At 39.6% G+C, this 20,823-nt stretch overlaps 1 protein-coding gene across 24 annotated transcripts in view; it reads right to left on the reverse strand.

Moving 5' to 3' along the window:
• Positions 1-373: 373 nt before the first annotated feature.
• diaph2 (diaphanous-related formin 2) overlaps positions 374-20,823 on the reverse strand; it is a 474,147-nt gene continuing 453,697 nt past the window's right edge. For 15 of the 24 annotated variants that reach the window (XM_077247896.1, XM_077247898.1, XM_077247888.1 and 12 more), the window contains one exon: positions 374-4,410. In XM_077247896.1, coding sequence (XP_077104011.1) covers positions 4,346-4,410 — 65 coding nt within the window. In that variant the 3' untranslated portion in view covers positions 374-4,345. Of the gene's footprint in view, positions 4,411-6,700; positions 6,723-20,823 lie in introns of all 24 variants that reach the window. The other 9 variants (XM_077247876.1, XM_077247883.1, XM_077247878.1 and 6 more) reach the window with 1 other exon arrangement.

Consider the following 20,823-nt stretch of genomic DNA (forward strand, 5'->3'; position numbering starts at 1 on the left):
ACTATATAGTTTAATATTAATCTTTATGTGAAAACAGCTGTATTTCAAATGCATGCACTTCACTGGCAACAAAGAATACCCACTGCTTGCTTAAGTATTTTTTTATTCCACTATGAGAAGTGAAAATTGCTCCTTACTGACTTCTCACCTGACTGCCTTTGCCTACTCTCCTCTACAAGAGCATAGAAATCATCTGACTGTCTAAATGTCCTGATGTTTGCCATGGTGAGTTCAGCTAGGTCAGAACCATTCAGATTTCCATGGAGGAGAAGGCATTTAGTGCTTTAGGGGCTGGTTAGGACACAGCATGAGTCTGCATCAAGAGAAGACATAATTCAGAAGTCATTATGGAAATAACACAAAGAGACAATTCTTTTCTTTTTTTGAGAAAGTGGTTATTATTTAGTATGATATTCTGTTACATACTTGGGTACAGTGTGCACAACCATTTTCAACACATTTTGTCACAGATAAAAATAAACTTAAAGATGTTCCAAATATAAATTGCTTATAAGACAATAAAACAATGTCAAGGAAAAAAAAGGCGGCAGGGCTATGGAGTCTTATAATACCTAAAAGATAAAACAATGTCCTGAGACAGTTGCAGTTGTTCTTACCCATTTAACTTTGATCTTATTCCAAGTGCCAATTACAATGAGCGGGAATGAGAGAGAACTGGGGAAGACTTCTGAGAGAATGGAGATTGAATCACTTGTCAGGAATGGTTACCACGCATGCAAGCAGTCTATTTTGGCAATATGTAAAGAAATCACAAATTAAAGATCGCTCCAGGTCTATATTTAACAAGTTAAAGTGCACCATCATACAGTCTGAACTGAGAATATTGAACAAATGTGGATAAATGCGACAGCAGAGGACCCAAATTGGCACTAGTGACTTCATATTTTCTTGCTTCTTTCTGGGTTCTGCCTAACATCCAATTAAAGTATTGGATCTGACTTAAAATGTTACACTGTCAGTCACTTGCAGACTCTAACCTGCATTAGGATATATTCTCTATCAAATACACATGACACATTTATATCAGCCTATAGAAAAGCACAAGTCTAACACCAATATCACAGAGGGAGGGGAAGATCACTGGTATAAAACAACATTTTCTTAGGAAAGAGACAAAAAACAAAAAAAAAACCCTATAAATTACACATCATTTTAAAGTATCTTTCATAGACATAGACATCTGACATTAGCGTTGTAGAATTATGACAAGCCCTAACTGAATGGCTGCATTGCTGCTTGATTCGGTCTTGTATAAAATGACACTTTACTGTCATCATACAGAAAATATTAATGTGATGTGAACAAAATCGTCTTCCATTAATTATCTTGCTCATAGGAACAAATCTCAGTATAGTCACTTTTACGTCGTGAACGTTTGGCACATTTATCAAAACTAAAAAAATGTTTTTGCCCGGAAAGATTAATAATGATCTGGTGCCAGTGACATAACATATTTAACTGGAGTCTGACTGGGAAATAACAATGTATGTCGGAGGTCTCTGCACTGACAGTCTGTGGATGCTGTAATTACCATTAACATGAGTTTAAAATAACCAACAGTGAGAGTCATGAGAGCTGAGTGCAGCTTTTGTTGCGTGGTGCTGGAAACCATTCAAAGGGCAGTTTTAATTAGAGAAGCAAATCAATGGATTGCGATTTGCGGCATCTCAACCTTTCCCCTCTCTCTCTCTCTCTCTCTAGAGAGTTTATGACAAACATTGTGAGGAGAAAGCTTGACTAACAGTGGTTTGTCTAACAGTAAGATGTTCTTCACCACACTACAGTTGTACTGTATAGAGGGTTTTCACGACGCGTCATCAGACCGGAAGTCGCCATATTGGAGGCACTCCGCATCACAACAAAGCACAGGCACTGAAGTATATCCCGAACGTCGTCAAGGAAAATGGTTAATTATTGCCGTGTTTCAGGTAGTATTAATAGGACAGACTGAGAAAAACATTTGGAATATTATCGACTTCCAAAAGTTATTAAAAACCAGGGAGAGGAATGCCAGAATTTATCAGAGGAAAGGAGGCGCTTGTGCTTGGCAAAGCTCAACCAAGATCTACGAGGGAAAAATCTGGACAACATCTGGATTTTTTCCGGCAAATTTCTTGTCAGGTATTGTGAAATGTTGATTGCAGCGGCTCATAACAAATTTTCTGGTGTAATGATAATAATATTTTTAATAGTAAATAGTAAAAACAATTATTGCTTGTATTGTTTTTACTGTGTCATTATTTTACTGTAAAGCACTTTGGTAGGACACTGGCTATTTTAAATTTGCTATATAAATAAAGCTGACATTGACACAATATAATTCATAGCTAAAATTTGCTTTTGTACATGTGCATTTATATGATAGAATGGTGTAGATGGCAAACTGTAGTGTAGATCGGGTCTTCTGAAATGAAAAAAATAAAAAAAACGATTGAGAGTCACTTAACTACACCTTGAGTATCGCTGGTTGGGTTTGATTAAAGAAGTTATTACATTACTTACTTCACAACACAACGGTCGTTGATAACTTGGTACTGCGTCTCCCTCACCCATACACCATCTGGTTATGAGAACCTTTGAAATATCGCGCCTTTTCTCGTGGCCCAAGTCCTTCCCTATATGCCTTTGCATGTTGGACGCGTTTTGATGAGCTTTTCTGTTGTTTAGACATGGCTACATTCACTTAAAGTATCCAAAGTGCACAATACTCCATTGTACTCTGTTCAGTTGTTTACACCGAGTGCCTCCATAATGGCCGCGCATCCGGGTTACCGCCCAGAACGTGACGTCGGTGAAAACCCTCTATATACTTGCATTGGGTATGCAAACTCAACCCGTTGCCTTAATTTACAAAAGCAGATGATTTCTGTGTGGCATGTACCAGTATGTGAGTCAGTATGGCTCCAGTCACCCATAAGATACTGTTTTACATACCGTTGCCTGCGGTGTTATGGACATGGGGGGCAGAAAACATAATGGAAAATGACTACTCAACAAGCAACAACGAGGGGAGGTGGTGGAGAGATTTCACTAATGGTTTTCACATGACAACAGCCACCATGTTGTGAACATCACCTAACTGTACAGCTGTACATCCTCATATCCAAGAGAACTCCTCACTGGAATCGGGTTAATGTTCACATATCAAAGCCTTCAGGCTAAATCTGGCAAACTGTGAATAAATACATATTTTACAAATTGTAAAAGAAAAACTTTGAGTACTAAATCTGATAAACACTCCTCCTGTTTTGGACAGTTTTCAAACATCAGATAGAGCTTAGTTGGCGAGGTAAATGTGGTAGGTCAGTAAGGGAGAGCTCTTAAAGATGACCACTGGATCTTAAAAAACCTAAGCTACAGTTCACTAAAATACTCTTCTACAAGAGGGCTTAAAGCTAAAAGCACAGTGGCTTAGAAAGAAATCACGAACAAAACCTGTGACATGTTTGAAAACTGAAATGAATGGCATCTCTTTGATTCGTATTTGCTTCACATACCTGCAGATTCACTTAATAAAACCTTTGACTCTGCAAGAGAAACATCTATGAATGTTTGAAGTGTTTACCGTAGATAAAGAGCAATATCTTTCAACCACCTCAGGTACCTTGTGGCATTGGCAGCTCTTAAACAGCACAAATATGTACAGACGGTAGCACTGAAGCCAATTTCTGCAGCTTTTTCATGGCTCTACATACATAGGATTTGTAATATATGAAACGAGGTGGTGATCAGAGATTATACGAATGATGGCGGGTATTACAGAATGGAAATCTAAATTTATCTGTCAAGAAAAACAAAAGGGTCAGGCAGAATCAGCCAAGTCAAGGTTTTGTTCAATCAACACAGCAAATAAAGTCCCTTTGCTGATATGCGTACAGAATCACGTAGTCCTTTCTGGTGCTTTTGGCCTTTTGTCAACAAGAGTGTGTTTGTGTGTCGAAAAATCCAATAGCGAGAGATCAAACCGTAGCCAATCATTGATTGTTTGCAGGTAGCGAGGTGGACATGAGATAGATCAGGGGAGTTAGCATCGAGAGATATAAACGGAGCATAATCGTGAAAATAACAAACAAACAGCCAAATTGAACAGACCCAATACACCAAGAATAAGGCTTAAGAGAGAAATGAGTGTCGTGTGATCCTGCGATGCCGTGTCTGGAGCTGTGGAGCACATTTTGAAGTTTGTTCTGTGTTCTGTATGCAAGTGCATGTGTATGTATGTGAATGCCGAGGGGCTCTCTCTCCATCCCTGTTCAGCCCTCCTCAGCATTGTCCCCACCCTTGGGTCTTTGGCACTTGGCAAACGTCCTTAGCCGGCAAGCAATCATCGGACCATAGGGTTTGCATTGTGGCGTGAACGAGATCTTTCCAAACCAGTGCGACGGTTGTCTGTTCAAAGAGAGAACAAGGAAGAAGGATAGTCAGGTGTATTTATAACAGCAGCAGACAAATATAAGACATACTGTAATAACGTACGCAGGAGGGCAGCTAATAGTTAAAAAGAAAACAAGCAACAATATCAGACAAAATAAAATCAAACTGATAAAGAAGAAAGCAACATAAGATGGTCTGGAGTCAGGTACTTCTAGTCTGGTGTCATAGTTACACCATTGAGTTTCTGATCCAGTCTCATGCTTGAGAGATCCTCCACCTATAACAATAAAGCCTGGAGAAGAAACACTTAATGGCACTCATACACAAGTACAAACCAGTGCATACACAGCTGTGCATACCCATCTAAAAACCCAAAGCTTTGGGTGCCGTTTAAAGGCATAGCTCACTCAAAAACTTAATTCTGTCTTCATTTACTCACCCTCATGTTGTTTAAAGGTAATGAGGTCAAGTGGTTTTAGATCTTAATTTTCATCATATTACAGGTTTGGAATAAGGGATGATAAATGATAACAGAATTAAAATTTTTGGGTGAACTATCCCTTTAAATGTAAAAAAAAAAAAAATTCTCAGTTAAAAACTGATTGTTTTAAAAGCAGGCCAGTAGGGATATGATGGAGGCAAGTACTAAATGTGCTAGCTGAACTTGGCAATCAAGACCAGCCCATTATGGGATCACACAAAGGCTCTGTCCACTCCAAACATGGTGTAGTGAGGTGCTGGTTGGGGGCCATGTGACAGGTGGAGTGGACAACCTTCCTCTTTCCCCTGCAGATTCAGGAGCCAACTCCATGCTTAAGCCACCACACCTTTCCTACCTACCCTGGCAGGTCTGCCCGTGCAACTGCCATTACTCAGTGCCAGGTGACCATGCCACCATGGGCTGGGCATAGTTTTATGGAACAGGCCCCATTCATCATGTCAGGTAATGAGTTAGGAGCAAGTGGGCACAACAGTAAAGGTGGATTCATAGTTCAAACGAAACTGAAGTCCAGCTCGTTTGCCAAGGTCAGTGAGACCTGATTGGGGGCCAATGAGAAAACAAGCTAGAAATCATTTTGAAAAGGCTATTTTATGGCTTTGTCTGGGCAAAGCATTTTATATTTATTTTTTACAACAAGACAAAGGTGAAATAAAACAGTCACAGTGACCAAGTTTTTTTTTTAATTATTACAACCATTACAGTGCAGTTGAAAGCTCAGTGTTGGTAGATTATAAGAGCAAGTGCCTTGTGCTAACAAATCCACTTTTTGAGTTTGCCTAGAGCATTTTAATTCAAGCTTCAGTAGACATATAAATCTGTCCTAACAAGGATACTCACCACAGGGGAGGGACAATGATAATAACAAGAGGGTAATACAAAGAGATGGAAGCGATGTGGTTAAGGTAGAGGGAGGAACAGATAAATGAAAAACTAAGAGCAAAAATAGAGAGAGGAAATCCACAATTTTCTGCAGGAGAACTTCATCTTGCATTGGTGAAAGTTGAGGACACTGAACTTTAAACTCTGCATGGGAACCACAATATGAGTTGAAATGACGGCAGAGTCTTTCATCCACTTCCACTTCAAAAAGCCAAGCGCCTGAAGGCCTCCAGTCTCTTTCTCTCTGAACTGAATGGGCAGTGCACATTGACAGCACATTGTAGGATGAAGAAGGAGGGAAACAATATTAAACCGAAGAACCCACATTAACAGCGAGGGAGTGGATGACAGAATAGATGGTAAACAAAGGCCTAGTCCAAACTCTGCTATTGTTTTGCCAATTGCTTCCAAGATGCCCGTTTTATCTTGGGATCTGGGAGGACTAGCGACACTTCCTCAAGTTTGTGGTCCAAATTGAAAATGGATGAAAGTATCATTGCTTGTTTGAGAGTGAAACAGGATGGTTTGGAGCATTTGGCAAGACAGGGAAACTAATGTCTAGAGAGCAATACTTGAGAGATAATTGCTTGAGCTCAACAGATTGAAGACAATATTTAGGTGGGGAAAAAAGTTTCAACCAAAAGGTGGAGAAAATACAAACCAGCCAACAAAATAGACCTTCCCATTTCTCTTAATTTGGACTGAAAAGCTCTCTAAGTTTCTGATCATAGGCGCTATAGTCTAAAACACAACAACAATCACAACAACCAGCAGCAATTTCTATTGGGGCACACACAATGAAGCTATTCTCTGAAGGGTGAGCATTCACTTCCACAATAAAAATACACCAGTAGACAATTTCAGAAGAACTGTGCCACTGATCACAAATCTGTCGAGTGCTTTCGAGTTTGATGGCTTTTTTACCTGCTTTTCCCGGAGGCAGCGTCTTTAGGTTGGATGCACAAAGAAAAAGGATGGGAGTGAAAAAGATTGACGAAAAAAATAAGAACATTTGGTTTTACACTAGAGAAAAGTCTGTAATCCAGAATTTTTTTAAATTATGCTATTGTTCCTCTGCATTTAGACAGGGTTGATGGGGGAGGGGGAATCAAACGTGATCAAAACGTCATAATGCGTTGCAGCGGGGGATCATGGGATTAGTCTAGGGTCGTAGATTGGAGAAAAGCACATTACTAAAAAGCGAGTAAGCACACAAACACTCACAAAGGACTGAGAAGGATTCACAGGCTTGAATGCGACTCTTATTCTCACACTGTATGATTGAGTGATAGGCCCCAGATGGCCCCTAGTGCATTCTTCTAAAGAGATTAAACGACATAATGGATTTTGCATTACTGTCATCTGCCTGTAATTACATGAAGTTACATCATCAGGAGAGTCCTTTGGCACAAGTTTTTCTCCATGAATAACAAATTAGCTTCAATCAACAGTTGAGTAGTAACTATGTGAATAAACACAGGTAATTACAAGAGTGAATAATTTACATGTTTGATGCGATTCAAATATTCAATATGTATGCAATAAATATTAAATGTGCAGAGGCAAATATTTTCAAATAAACACTTTTTGGTTATGCATCTGTTGTTTTGGATAGACCTTCACACCAAGAAAATAAGCACACACACACAAGCACATAACGTTAAGTGCAAACTTGTATCACTTCATATTTTTTCAGGGACAAAATGTAATAAAGGTGATTAAATCTGTGAGGGCCATATGTCAACACACAATGTTTACCGCTTGTGGGCTGTAGAGGGAGGAGAGGGAGAGTGAGAGAGAGAGAGAGAGAGAGAGAGAGAGAGAGAGAGAGAGAGAGAGAGAGAGAGAGAGAGAGAGAGAGAGAGAGAGAGAGAGAGAGAGAGAGAGAGAGAGAGAGAGAGAGAGAGAGAGAGTGAGAGAGAGAGTGTGTGTGTGTGTGTGTGTGTGTGTGTGTGTGTGTGTGTGTGTGTGTGTGTGTGTGTGCAAGCTACTGCAGCAGCTACCTGCTCTTCTCATCTTCAGCATGCCTTTGCCAGACTCAAGCTCAATGGTTATGGAGCACCAGAAACAGGAAATACTAAGAGGATGTGATGGTGTAGGGGAGAGTTATTTCTTCAGCTTTAAGTGATGGGGGTGGGAGAGTTAAACCCACAGTTGCACAAACCACGGTTTCCAACAAATCTGAGAGTAATTGTTCTGAGGCAGCAGCAGAGTCAGTCGGTTAAGGTTACTTTAGCTGCAGCAGTAGAGAATGGTCCAAGAGGTGCCTAACTCTGAGACAGCTGAAAACTGTCATCTTATACCTTGCAAACTTGATTTGTGTCAAGAACGTAAAAACTAAAACATAACTGGGCATATGTCTTATGGCAAAAAAATATTTGTTTGCCCTAGAAAATAAAAAAGTGAGGTAGAACATATGGATTTGTTTCAAATCATCTGGATGAAACTTTGTTTACAAACCTCTCAAAAAAACAGCCGAATAAATTGTATACATAATGCATAACCGGGTCTAATTTGAGGTTGTTTGTCACACCAAGCAATGTTAAAACAGTGTGTTTGAAAAAAGCAGCTGTATCTCAATCAAATGCAGAACTCCGTGAATGAGTCATTTCAGTGAGAAAATAAAAATGCAGGAAATAGCAGGAAAGTATTATTATTTGACACTGAAAAATGGTTTGTAAAAAGTCCTGCTGTATACTTTGTAGTGCAAGAGTGAGTAAGCCTTTGAAAAGCTACTTATGTTCAAAGTAACAACAATATGAGACCAAACCCTAATGACCTTCTTTCTGAAGAGTCTCTAGCTTTTTTTCATATATAATGAAAGTAAATGAGGACTGGGACAGTCAGTCTTTTAATAAGTCAAAAAAGCATAAATATGGTTCATATGATTTGTGCACTATATTTCTTCATCTGAAGTAATACAGTAGCTTTGTGTGAAGAACACAATGACAATTTAAATCAGTGCTCACTGATAATCTTGACAAACTTGGCATGTTCATGAGAGAAGTCGTGATAACCGATTTGCAATTAAATCATTCTTGAGTGTTATCTTTTTAATAAATTGGTTGATTCAGTAAAAAAACCAAAAAAAAACAGTCTGAACAATTTATTAACAAGTTGGACTGATCCGATTCTCCAGTTTAACTCACAGATTATGTCGCACAATGGATGTGATCATTATCAGTATTAACTTAAATTCTCTGTTATTTACACAAATCTATTGTAAACATGAAAAACAACGACCAAGTGCATTGTTTAAAATTTCACCTTTTGTGAAATAAAAGTAAGTCACAAGGATTTGAATTGACAATGCTGACAGAATTTTCATTTTGGGATGAACTAATCCTTTAAGTACTGGCTGATATCCTGGTTCGTTTTCCACATTGAGATGTGAGCTCTTAAGTGCCCTAACTTAAGCAAGAGAGATACCAGAAACACAAGCGAGACAAGACTCTGAAATCCTGCTTTAAGTAACCACGCTCTGCTGAAATTACGGATGTTTAGAGTGAGTGTGGGGCATTTGTCACACACAGCCACCGCAGATCCACTAAAGGAGAGCGCAAACATGAGCTTTCCTCATCAAACTAAGATGGATGACAGCTCAGATAAGCTGGAGGTCTGGTCTGCATTCTCCCTAAATCTCTCTCAGAGCCATTTCTAAACAAAGATGGGAGATGTGTTACGTATAATCTGACAGTTTGTTAAGACCCAGACTAATGAAAATAATGAAGTAAGGCAGCAATTAAAATATGTCAAAACTGATCAGCATGGATCTGAGTTTCAACCAAAGCCAGGCTCCATTTGGACACACACTGTACCTTGAATAAGTTACCCAGATAGTCGATATCTGCATTGCCCTTCACTTTCCACAGTTTCTACTTTAAAGAATGCATTAAAGTTTCAAGTTCTCGATCAAAGGAGGAGGTTCACAGACGTAGTAAAAAGGCAACATCTTAGCAGATTTCTGCGAAGGCTCGCTAGCCTGTTGCCCCCCAGCACTTTGCATTGTCCTGCTCGGATGCACTCCCTCTGAGCTCCTCAGAGCTGAAAGGAGAGCCAGGCCTTAGAGTAATGTTACTTGACAGCTCGGCACACAATACGGCACAGGAGAGCTGGAAATCACTACACATGTCGATAAACAAATGCTTATTTTTAGAGGAGAGAGCGAGGCACAAGTTTATGTCTGCAGCAGGAAGGCCCTGACAGATCTGTTCCCGGGACAAACAAGGGAAAGGATGAGAAACTACGGCTGGCGTCCAGTGCCGGCAGGCCCAATCTCTTTCCTTTTTACAGGCATAGCAGTAGGACCCTGTTTGATGGGATATCAAATGGCTGACGGTCACATTTGCCACGATTTTTCATTGGAATCCTCAAGACGGACAAGATAGTCTCTGAGTTGTGAACCAGCATGGTTTTCAAAGGAGATGGCAGAATATATGATCTGAAACAAAAGAAATTCAAAAGAAGGGAACAGAGAAGCAAAGGCACACACATGCATCAAACCGTCAGATGAAAAATATTTTCCAATAGATCGCAGCCCGAGGCTAATCTACAGTTAATCATCACCTATAGAGAGAGGCAAAGTTCAGTAGTAATACAGGAATGTGCCTGTGCAGTAACAGAAATACGGCTTGCCCTCTCAAGCACCGCAGGCGAGAAGTCGCCTAACATCCTTTTACAAAAAATAAATAAACAAAAAAAACAAAACAAAAGAAAAACACTTGGATTGTATACTTTATGTAGAATATATTGGTGTATATTAGCTCTTTTACAAGCTATTAAAAGGTCAAGTGAGAATATGCTGATATCAATATCATTTCCATATGCACATTCCCATCCATGTGATACCATGTTAACCGGTACAAGACATTAGGAAAATATTAAATACAGATAAATTATTTAAATAATTTGTGCAGTCACATTACATTGCTAAAAATCATTTAGTATTCATGTCTCGTTTCAGAATAAATATATCAAAATACCTGTAAAAGTAATATTGTATAAAAAATACTCAGAGTTGTCAGAGAAGAGTTATTCTCCTTCTTTTTCACTGGTTAAATAGTATTTTTTTAAATGCGTATGTCAAAATGAAAACTGTTTAAAATCATTCTTTTTACTTCATTACTTGGCTCAATAAAAAAGTAAAGTAAAAAAAGTACTTTAAAAAAAAAGTAAGTAAAAGAGTGTGGACGGTGCGTACACATTTACAATGTTTATTTTTTTACAAATCCCAATATGTGCGTGGAAAATTGTATACCCACATATCAATGCCTTTTTTGTGCGTATGCAAGATTTTTACATTAAGCCACAGGGCTGAACAGTTCAATTTCACATTTTGCACGTGCTATGAAAAAATCGGTCTGTGTGATGAATACATTTAGGCCTACCTCAATATCACAAGTGCAATACAGTTTTGCATGTGTGCGAGACAGAGTCGCTTGTTTATGTGAAGTGAGAGTTTGTTGTGTTTATGTGGTTTATCTAGGGGCGCACGATTAAACGAAATTTTGTCCCACAAATTTTCAACCGATCAAAATTTTGCACATCTAATTAATGGAATTATAAAATAATAATTACATAAATTATATTAATTATTGAATAATAAAAAAAAAAACAACAGTAGCAACATGTGAACCATCTGCACCAAATCTGCGATCCAAAGAACTATTTGGAACTTTTTACTTCAAAACAATACAGTATATTTACTATAAAAAAAATAAAAAAAAATTTAATTACAGTCTCCACCATTATTCACAAGCAGACACAAAATATAAAATCAACAGATCACTATTATCTGATGACAAAAATTTTACCATTTAATCGAAATCGGAAGTGCAACAGTTTTTATGTCACAATTTATTAATGCGTTACGCATTAATAAATTGTGACATAAAAACCGTTGCTCTTGATGCATTGTGTTATCATCATGGCTAAAAACACGGGGTGCAGATGGGGCCTCTGGCAGGGATATTGCCCCCTAAGTTCAACTCAGGAAAGGTGAGTGGCTAATCCATTAGGATCATGTGCGCTAGGCCCCAAATCACCATACTGATCCTTCAAGACTGATAGTGATCCAGCAGAGATCTGGCATGCCAGTGGAATAAGCATTTGGATGGGCTCCTATTAAAAGCAGGCAGGGCTGGGTTTCCTGAACAACGACCCATGTCTCCACATACATTTTATGCACAAAGTAAAATATCACAGATCCATAACGTGCAAATAAGAACAACAATGAAGTATCAGCTGTGATTATGCATGCACTTGGAAGTGGCCGCATGAATCAGAAGTCTCTTAAGATGAGCTGAAGCAGACCAATGCTATTTCCAAGCAGAAGAAAACGGCATAGTTAGGGAGAAGCTTCGATTGACAGTGGGGTGAGTAGTCAGAGAAGAGTTAGACAAATAGATATCACAATATTGTTTGACAGACAGATGGAAGCGTAAATGGATGGTTTGGCAGCATGATAAGGTAAATAGACTGATGGATAACTAAACAAATAAAGGAAGAAAATGGCTGGTTCTATGTTGGGGCAACCAGATAGTAAGATAAACAGATGGATAGTGTTGATATGACATAGATCGATAGATTCTTCAATCCTATTTCTTCTTTCAAATGTAATTGTATTTTGGATGAATCAGGAATAGGTGAGTGAGAAACGGCATGTTGACCGGAGAGGACATGAGTGAACAGACATTCCTCTGTCTTCTTGTCCAATAAATCTGATGTCACATCAGCACAGAGGGGTAGAGCTCTATAAATTCACATGATAAATATCACACTGAATATATGTTGAGCAAACAAACAGACACACGCACACATACGTAAACACAAGATGGAGGCTGTGCAGTAAATAAGATGTGGGTAAGATTGCCATAGCATGTGAAATCATGATGAACCATCATGAGGGTGATGGATTAGTGATGGGTGGTGAGGTGGAAGGATGTGAAAATAAATGGATGTATATGATAAAGCTGCTATCTGGTAACAAGGTCTCAAAATGACATTTGTACAACTTAATTACTCTTGGTTGAGTGGCAACAGCAGAATTGTGAGATAGTGGAATCTGTGTCAAACACCAAATCCGAAAAAAATAAAAAAATAATTGAAGATTACCTTTAAGGGTTATTTAATTAACAAATGTTTACCCTCAAGTTGTTGCAAATCTTTTTGACCTTAAAAGGAACACAAAAGAAGACAGAAAATGAATGCGGACAGATGCTTTCAAATTTAAAAAAAACAAGCAAAACAATATAAAGTATCATACAACTCATGCACTATACTTAAAATCTTCTGAAACAATGAACTTAAGAGAAGTTAGTCTCCTTGGCGTGTTTATGAGAGTTCATAAGTGAAGTATCAATGTTAATTCATGAGAACATTATTCTTTTAATGCAGATAATGCTTTCAAATGAATAAGTTAAATCAGTCATATTCAAAATTACTTTTTCTTTTGGGTCGGTAGATAACAACCCTCATTTGCATAATAAAAGTCATATGGTCTAATTTTATTATATTTTTTATAATGCTTTTGACTGATTTTTGAAACTTGAAATCCTCAGGCCTCATGGGGACTAAGGCCCTGTTTACACGAGAACGCTCGCAGGTGAAAACGTAAAAATATTTTAGCAGATGTGCCTTTCGTTTACACGGCGACGGCGTTTTTGGGGCTTAAAAACGCAAAAAAGTGAAACCACCCTCCAGACTGGAAATCTTAAAAACGCGCCACCGTCGCGTTCCCTTCTAAAGGGTAAAAACGCAAATCTGCTCACGGTGGCTCTCGTCGCGTACGCGTTTACGTCAGGCATGTGGCAGTACAGGAAAATAACAACCAACATGTCGGATTATTTCCATACGTCGGACCTTGAAGTTGCCCTAGCAGCTCTGATAAACGTACAAGAGACTTTTTGCTGTTCGCTTCACCATGTTTTGATTTTGCGCTACTAGAGAGAGAAGTAGAAGGAAGGTTGTACGCAGGCGCGCGGACTTGGTGTTATTGGATGCTTCAAATTGCCACCTAGCCGCCTGGAGTGCATACTACATCAAATTTCACACACTTTTGCGTCACCATATGCACGCAGGTTTCCCCCTCCATAACGCTCGTCTAAACGCAGAATAAAAAGTGATAACGCAACACCACTTTTGCGTTTTCTCTTCAGATCGTTTCTGTGTAAACATAGCCTAAGGGGCAATCAGAACAATTATTTATTCTTGAAAATCTCATCTTTTGTCTAACACAAAAGATAAAGTCGGACAGGTCTGGAACAAAATGAGTGTGAGTATGATGATATAATCATAATTTGTGGTTATGGTGAAAGAATCTTAATTTGGGGGTAAACTATTCTCCAATGGCAAACTGACTGAGGTAAGAAAGTGCACAACCTGGAGCTCTCAGGTCGTCACGCTGAAACTGCAGTCTGTTTACTAATCCCGTCTCACGTTGAGATAAAAAAAGAAAGTATGTGAAAGCAAGCATTCAGAATTTCAAATCACACTCATACAGGTGACCCATCTACCCAAGTAGGCACACACTAAAAACAGTTACAGCGAATCCATTAGAGTAACATCTTTCCAAGCAACCAAACATAAGTCGCCCCCTCTTAATCCTGTGCCTAGGATTGCTCATGCCTCACTCTGTCTGAGAATACACAATGCAGACCTTCACTTAAATAAAACATGCTGCTCACTCTTTCTTTATTTACCTATCTTTCTGTAGATGTCTTCTAAAAACCTTCTAAAAAGGGCCATTTTCAAAGAGAACCCCTGACCCATTTGGTGAAGAGTCTGGACTGAGTAATGTTTTAGGAATGGAATTTACTTGAAATATTCATTTGAAAGAACTTGCTTGTGTAGAGCAAATTCATCCACTGATGGTCAGTTTTCTTCTTCGTCTTCCTACCTTTTCTTGTCTTGTGTAGCTTGTCTACGCCTCAGTTGCCATCTTGAGCTCCCTGAAATACTGCTTGACTTTTAATCTGGACACTTCCTTCCACTTCCTTTTTTTGACTCTCTTTCGTTTGCTTTCCCTCATTTCACTTCTTTTTGCATTTCTTGCTATTTCTTGCTCCCTTCCCTTCAATGCATAAAAGGTGCAATGCACTGCATCAATGCACAAACTAGAGGGTTTAAACTTTTCTTGTGTGTTTGTCTCCCAGCCATATGAAATGTGACAAGTGTGGCACTAAATCAGTTTGATTGCTCTTCTGATGGAGTTGTGAAGGTGAAATACAATGCAGTAAGATGTCATATGACTACAAGTCTTTTTACAATTTTTGTCATACTATTCGTCAGAACCATAGATGCGAGCGCTGAGCTAATTATGGGGATTGCAACAGCGTTTCTTTCAGAATGCCAATGACGAGGGATTGGTTGACCTGGGGGGGAGGTTGTTTTGCTGTGTGCGTGGAGCGACGACACATCCCCATAGACCTGCGGGCGACAATGGATTTCATGTGAATGAAATATTCATCAATGCTGACTTATTTATCGGGAAGAAGATTTCTGCAGGGGGCCCTCAAGAGATCACACTCACATGCCATCCTGTCGCCACTTTACCCGCAAGCTTTTCAATAAAACAAGCAAACAACACGATTCCAACACCTATAAATAAGTCAGCATTTCAGAATAAAGTGTGGTACACAGGGTTTCTCCAAGGCTCTACATCACTCTTTTATAGAGCTGCATGGGCCTGAGCATGCCCAAACAGGAAAAGAACTGCGCTAGCATGAATACGGCCATGATGCTATGGAAGATGCAACACGGCTCTGTGCCGTAGCTATTCTGTACATATGTGGCATCTTAGCAGGATAGTTCACCAAAAAAAGAAAACCCTGTCAAAATTTACTCACCCTCATGTTCGTCCAAACCCTAATAACTTACTTTCTGCCATGGAACACAACATTATACATTTTCAATAATGTAGATGGTCCATCTTATCCATGCAAATAGAGTGAACTGTAGCTTTTAAACTTCAAAAAAGTATACATAAGCACCATAAGAAGAACATACAAGTGGTTCACACACCTCATGCTATACTCAAGTCATATTATAGCTTCGTGCTATAAACTGACCAAAATTTAAGTTATTCTATACAACCAGATCTTTTGAGATTGACCTCTAGATCAGTTTGATTTGTGAATAAATCATTCAGAGCAGTTTTGTGGATTGAATCATCCGATTCATTAAAAAAGATCTGACTCAAAAGCATTGGACATAGTTACTTCTCTCATGGACAGGCCAAGGAGAACTATAGCTGATGCTAAGAATGTAGGGAAGTGAATAACGCATTTTGCCCTAATTCACTTTCATACACAAATTCTGTGAAATTAAATAAGGCTGAGTAAATAATGCCAAAAATGTCATTCATATTTCTTTAAGCACTAAAATAGACCCTATAGTGTATCCCAGTGTCTTCCTGTCCTTAATTTTCCTCAGTGAATGGAGTTAGTTCCAACGAGCAGTGCCATCACACTCCACCTTTTTGCTTTCCTGTTCCCCGGGTGACCGAGAGAACTTGATTAAGTGGGCAGACGGGGTTGCTGGGGCACTGTGAATATTTGCAGAGCATTATGCACCAGCTGCCTGGACGTCTGTCAGTGTGAGCTATTGTTAGTGAGTTTGATTAAGTCTCCCGGTAATAACGTTGTTACATGAAATGTGCTGCAGGGAGCGGGTAAGATAAAACGTGAGACTCACACCTGCCACCAACAAGCGCAAAGTCCCGTCAGCTCAAAACACTACAGAAAAAAATCTGCTGCCCACATTCAAATCCTCCCACAAAGTCCTATATATATATATATATATATATATATATATATATATATATATATATATTGCCATTTGATTTCAAAACAAAATTACCTAAGTCTGTTAAAAAAAACAAACATTTTTTTGTGGGAACCACTGGTGCCTATTAAGGCTCAGAACTAACAGTAATGTGCAGGAGAACGATCTACAATTAAATCGTTTCAACATAAAAACAGATCTTCCTATCTTGCTGCTTGCCACATCTCCCCTGCCTTCTTGGGCAGTCATGCCTTGCGGCCACACCTGTGTCAATAAGCCTTCAACGGGATCAATTAGTATTAAAGTTTCACCAACAGTCATCCCTCCATCTTTGCAGCAATTTGAATCCTCATATTTGACTCACCAATGAAAATTCCTCAAGATCAAACTGTGCCAACTATAGACTATCCATTTGAGATTTGATCAAATTGGGATTGGCCTTCACAAGATGACTCTGCGGTGAACAGATCTTTCCTGTCAGGTCAGGACACAAGGGTGCTTCATTCCCCCTTCTCACCATTCCACAAGGCTATCACAGCCAGTTCCAGCCTGAGGACAGTGCATGTACTGGGCATACCTGTGCTGGCTCTTCCCCATCTCCTGACAGTACCCTTCGCATCACAGCATGGGTCGAGTCATGAGATCTGACAGATGCCCTCCATACAACATCTCCCCTTCCCCTACTTTCACAGCCCCCTTTCCCCGCTGCCTGGCAACACCGCCTGACAGCTATCAATATGGATTCCAGCAGAGCTGCAGAGGGACGGCTGAATAAACAGAGGGAAGGAGACAAAAAGAAAGAAAATCAAAGGCTGCACAAGGTAGCCTATTATCCACAAGAATAGGAAATAATTTACCGGCAATTCGTACCTCATTTTGGTTTCTATTCTGGAGGGGAGCTATTTGTGTTCCAAAGAGACTGGAGAGAGGGCTCTTCACATACATTTTAAAAGTCATACGAATGTGTCAAAATGCTCTGAACTGGTTTGATAATCAACACCTTTTCCCCCTGATGTCCTCTTTGTCTGTTCAAACATTTCAGATCCTTTATTATGCTGCGTTCACACCGGACGCGAATAGCGCGTCTGGCGCGAGTAATTTCAATGTTAAGTCAATGCAAAGACGTGTTACGCGCGTGAAAAATTCCTGCGGCATGAATGAGGCGTAGAGCGCGGTAGACGCGAATACGCCTCATTCGCGCGTCAAGTTTGCGCGGATGCCGCGAATTGAGCGTCTGGCGCGTTACGCGCCAATGGTGCATTTTGTGCATTCACGCGTTTGACGCGAATTCGCGTCTGCCGTCCGAGTTGAAAAATCTGAACTTTGGCGTCAATTTGCGCCGCGTTAACCAATCAGGAGCCTAGCTGCCTGCTGTCACTCAGGAGGTAAAGTGATGTAAACTCCCGCTCGGAATCTTTCATTCCAAAATCACTGACAGCTATGGAGGAAAAATTAATTCTTGCTGTAAGCAGTCACCCAGAATTGTACGATTCCACTTCATATTTGTACAGAGACAGGAACAAAAAGGACCTCGCTTGGAAGAGGGTCAGTGAGGAGATTGGGGAACCTGGTAAGTTGTAAATACAAATTAATCTTCAATATTTGTCCACTTCTTTACGATAGAAATGCTACAGTCAACATGTGGACATCAAAACATGTAAAAAGATGGCCGTCAACGGGTTCCGCCTCCGGAGTTTCATCGGATTTCGCCTCCGACGCGCGTAAATTTCGCTTCAACCTTTTTTTTTTTAGGCGCGTCAATTTCGCTCTTGACGCGCGAATGGATTCAAAGTGGTCAAGCGTATAACTAGACGTGGTAGGCGCGAATTTGACGTGCTATTCGCGTCCGGTATGAACGCAGCATTATGCTGTACAAAAAGGAAGATCATCATTCAAAATAAGTGTGAATTGGTTTATTTTTTTACATATGTCTGAACGACTGATGGCCCATGGAGATAATTTTTTGTTCTGAATAAACTGTGGTAACTGCGCGTTATAAATAAAAACAATTTACAAAAATAAAGGAAATTCTCTCAGCAGGGTCATCTAGCGACCAAGCTGTAATTTGGAATATTTATTAGGAATAAAAAAATAAAAATCTTTTAGCAAGTTTTTATTTATTTATATATAAATGTATTAATTATTATTTTTTACTACAATATGCAGCACTATAAGGGCTTTAAAGCTTCACAACCTCATTGCAATTCTGTCGCACTCTGATTTCCATGTTAAACATAAACATTTTTTTCCAGCAATTTGCATGAGATTCAGACTCCGTCTTTTCTCATGCCTGCCTCATAAATCAATCAGGGAGCAGTGAAGCTTACCCTCAGTTACATGTTAGAAAGGGCATTAACAAATTCTCACATAATCATAGGTGTTTTTTGATGTTCAAAAGAGATAAAAAATATAAATTAATAAAACAAAACAAAACTTCCAAGACAGTTATACTGTGACTGTGTAAAAATATTCACTCTCAATGTTCACTCTCCTTGTCTATGACCTTGTTTTTGCATTGCAATGTCAGGTTGATAATTTAATAATAATAATAATAATAATAATAATAATGTAGGAAAAATGAACTCTTCACAAAAGTTTGCAAAGATCCAAACACCCCTGTTGCCATTAACAACATTTAAAAAATGCAGAGTATCTGAAAAGAAAATGTGACACTTTGGAGAGGTAGATAAAACGGTAGCTAGACAGTGATCAGTCAGATCTGAGAGGTTCAGGACTGAAAAGAGGACAAAGCAAACCTCCAGTGCAGAAGGTCTAGAGCAGAGAGCAGGTAAGAGACTAAAGGTCCCTCTGTGACAAGTCCATCGAGGGAGAGAACATCTGGTGGACCGGCTGCTCCTCTGGTTAACACGCTACCCCAAGCGGCCAATACACACACACACACAACAATGCATCTAGGTAGAAGGGTTTCTTTGTATTATAGAAAGCTACTCGTGCCAATGCATTGCTGCTTTTAAGGATCCAAGATTGACTCACAAAAAACTGCGTGACACATAATACTACAACACTGTCTTCTATGTGGTATAAAATAAGATATGAATGTGCAACCTCATCCAATGTGAAACATATGCTCTATATAGAGACAAAGGAAAATGTCAATGTTGTCAGAGATTGCTGCTTCTCCACTTCCTCCACCGGTCTCTCACTCTGGATAATTCCCATACCTTTCCCGCCATTGGTTGCAGAAATGGAGAAAGTAGATCTGAATCCTCCTCACAGCCCTAATGAATAAGTTGAGAATGTGAGCCATGTTCGCCCTGTCAACACGAAAGTAATTTACTGCTTTAGCAAGGCTGATCCTTAACAACCTGCATGTTCGCCTGATAAAACACTAGCGATGGGTCTCTCGGCTCAGAACTGAAGACACAAACAAACGCATGGTCTGATATAGCTGTGCAGGAACCCTGAGTGAACTCTGAGATGCAAGAGCTTCATTAATGTTGATTTCTTGCCAACGGAAGGCATGAAAAGGAGAGGAAAAAACGAGACACAGACTGTAAGAAGGTGGAAGGGTCAGTACAACAAGCCTGCTGCCCAGCACCACAAACACACACAAACTGACTCATCACAAGCTGTCGACCTGTGCTGACCTTGTGAGCCAGGGTGAGAGCCTGGCCGTGGTTGTGTTAAGCAAGACTCATCTCCTCACTCAGCATCTGTAAAGATGGAGCTAATGATCCCTGCCGCTGCTGTAGGTGCATCCTGGACCAAGTTGGTTTAATTGCAGGGGATCTGCAATGATGTCACGGCCGCCAGGCTCAGTCCAGTAAGAGCACTGTAACATTTCAGTAAGTTTCAGTAGGCACTCTCGTAGCAAGAGAAGAAAGAAAAACATTGATCTTCTTTATGAATACAATGAGAGGAGCAGGTGAACATGGAAAGCCTTTCATGTTCCTGAAAGAACAGGCTGAAAAGGGAGAGAAAAAAAACTGCTGGAAACACATTGATTTTTCTCATCTTGAAGCGCTAAACTAGCGGCTAAGTGCCAGCGAAGTGAGCCGCTCACCAAGTGAGCTCACCAGCTGCACTCCAATCTAAATTGATAAATTTCATGATGCCGTTTCACACTTTATCCTTACTTTATCAATAATTTCCTTCTTGCTATAGGCCCCTGAAGAGTGTTATTAGCATAGAGGAGCACACATGAGGAAAAAAAATGGGGGGAGAGAGAGAAAGCGCTGTGGTGTGATTAAAAAATAGAAATTGCACAGCAGATTAAATGAAAAATAAATAAATGAATAAAACCT

The sequence above is a fragment of the Siphateles boraxobius genome, unplaced genomic scaffold, assembly GCF_051911475.1.
Source record: "Siphateles boraxobius isolate OS27281-9 unplaced genomic scaffold, OSU_SipBor_1 3, whole genome shotgun sequence".
Classification (NCBI taxonomy): Eukaryota; Metazoa; Chordata; class Actinopteri; order Cypriniformes; family Leuciscidae; genus Siphateles; species Siphateles boraxobius.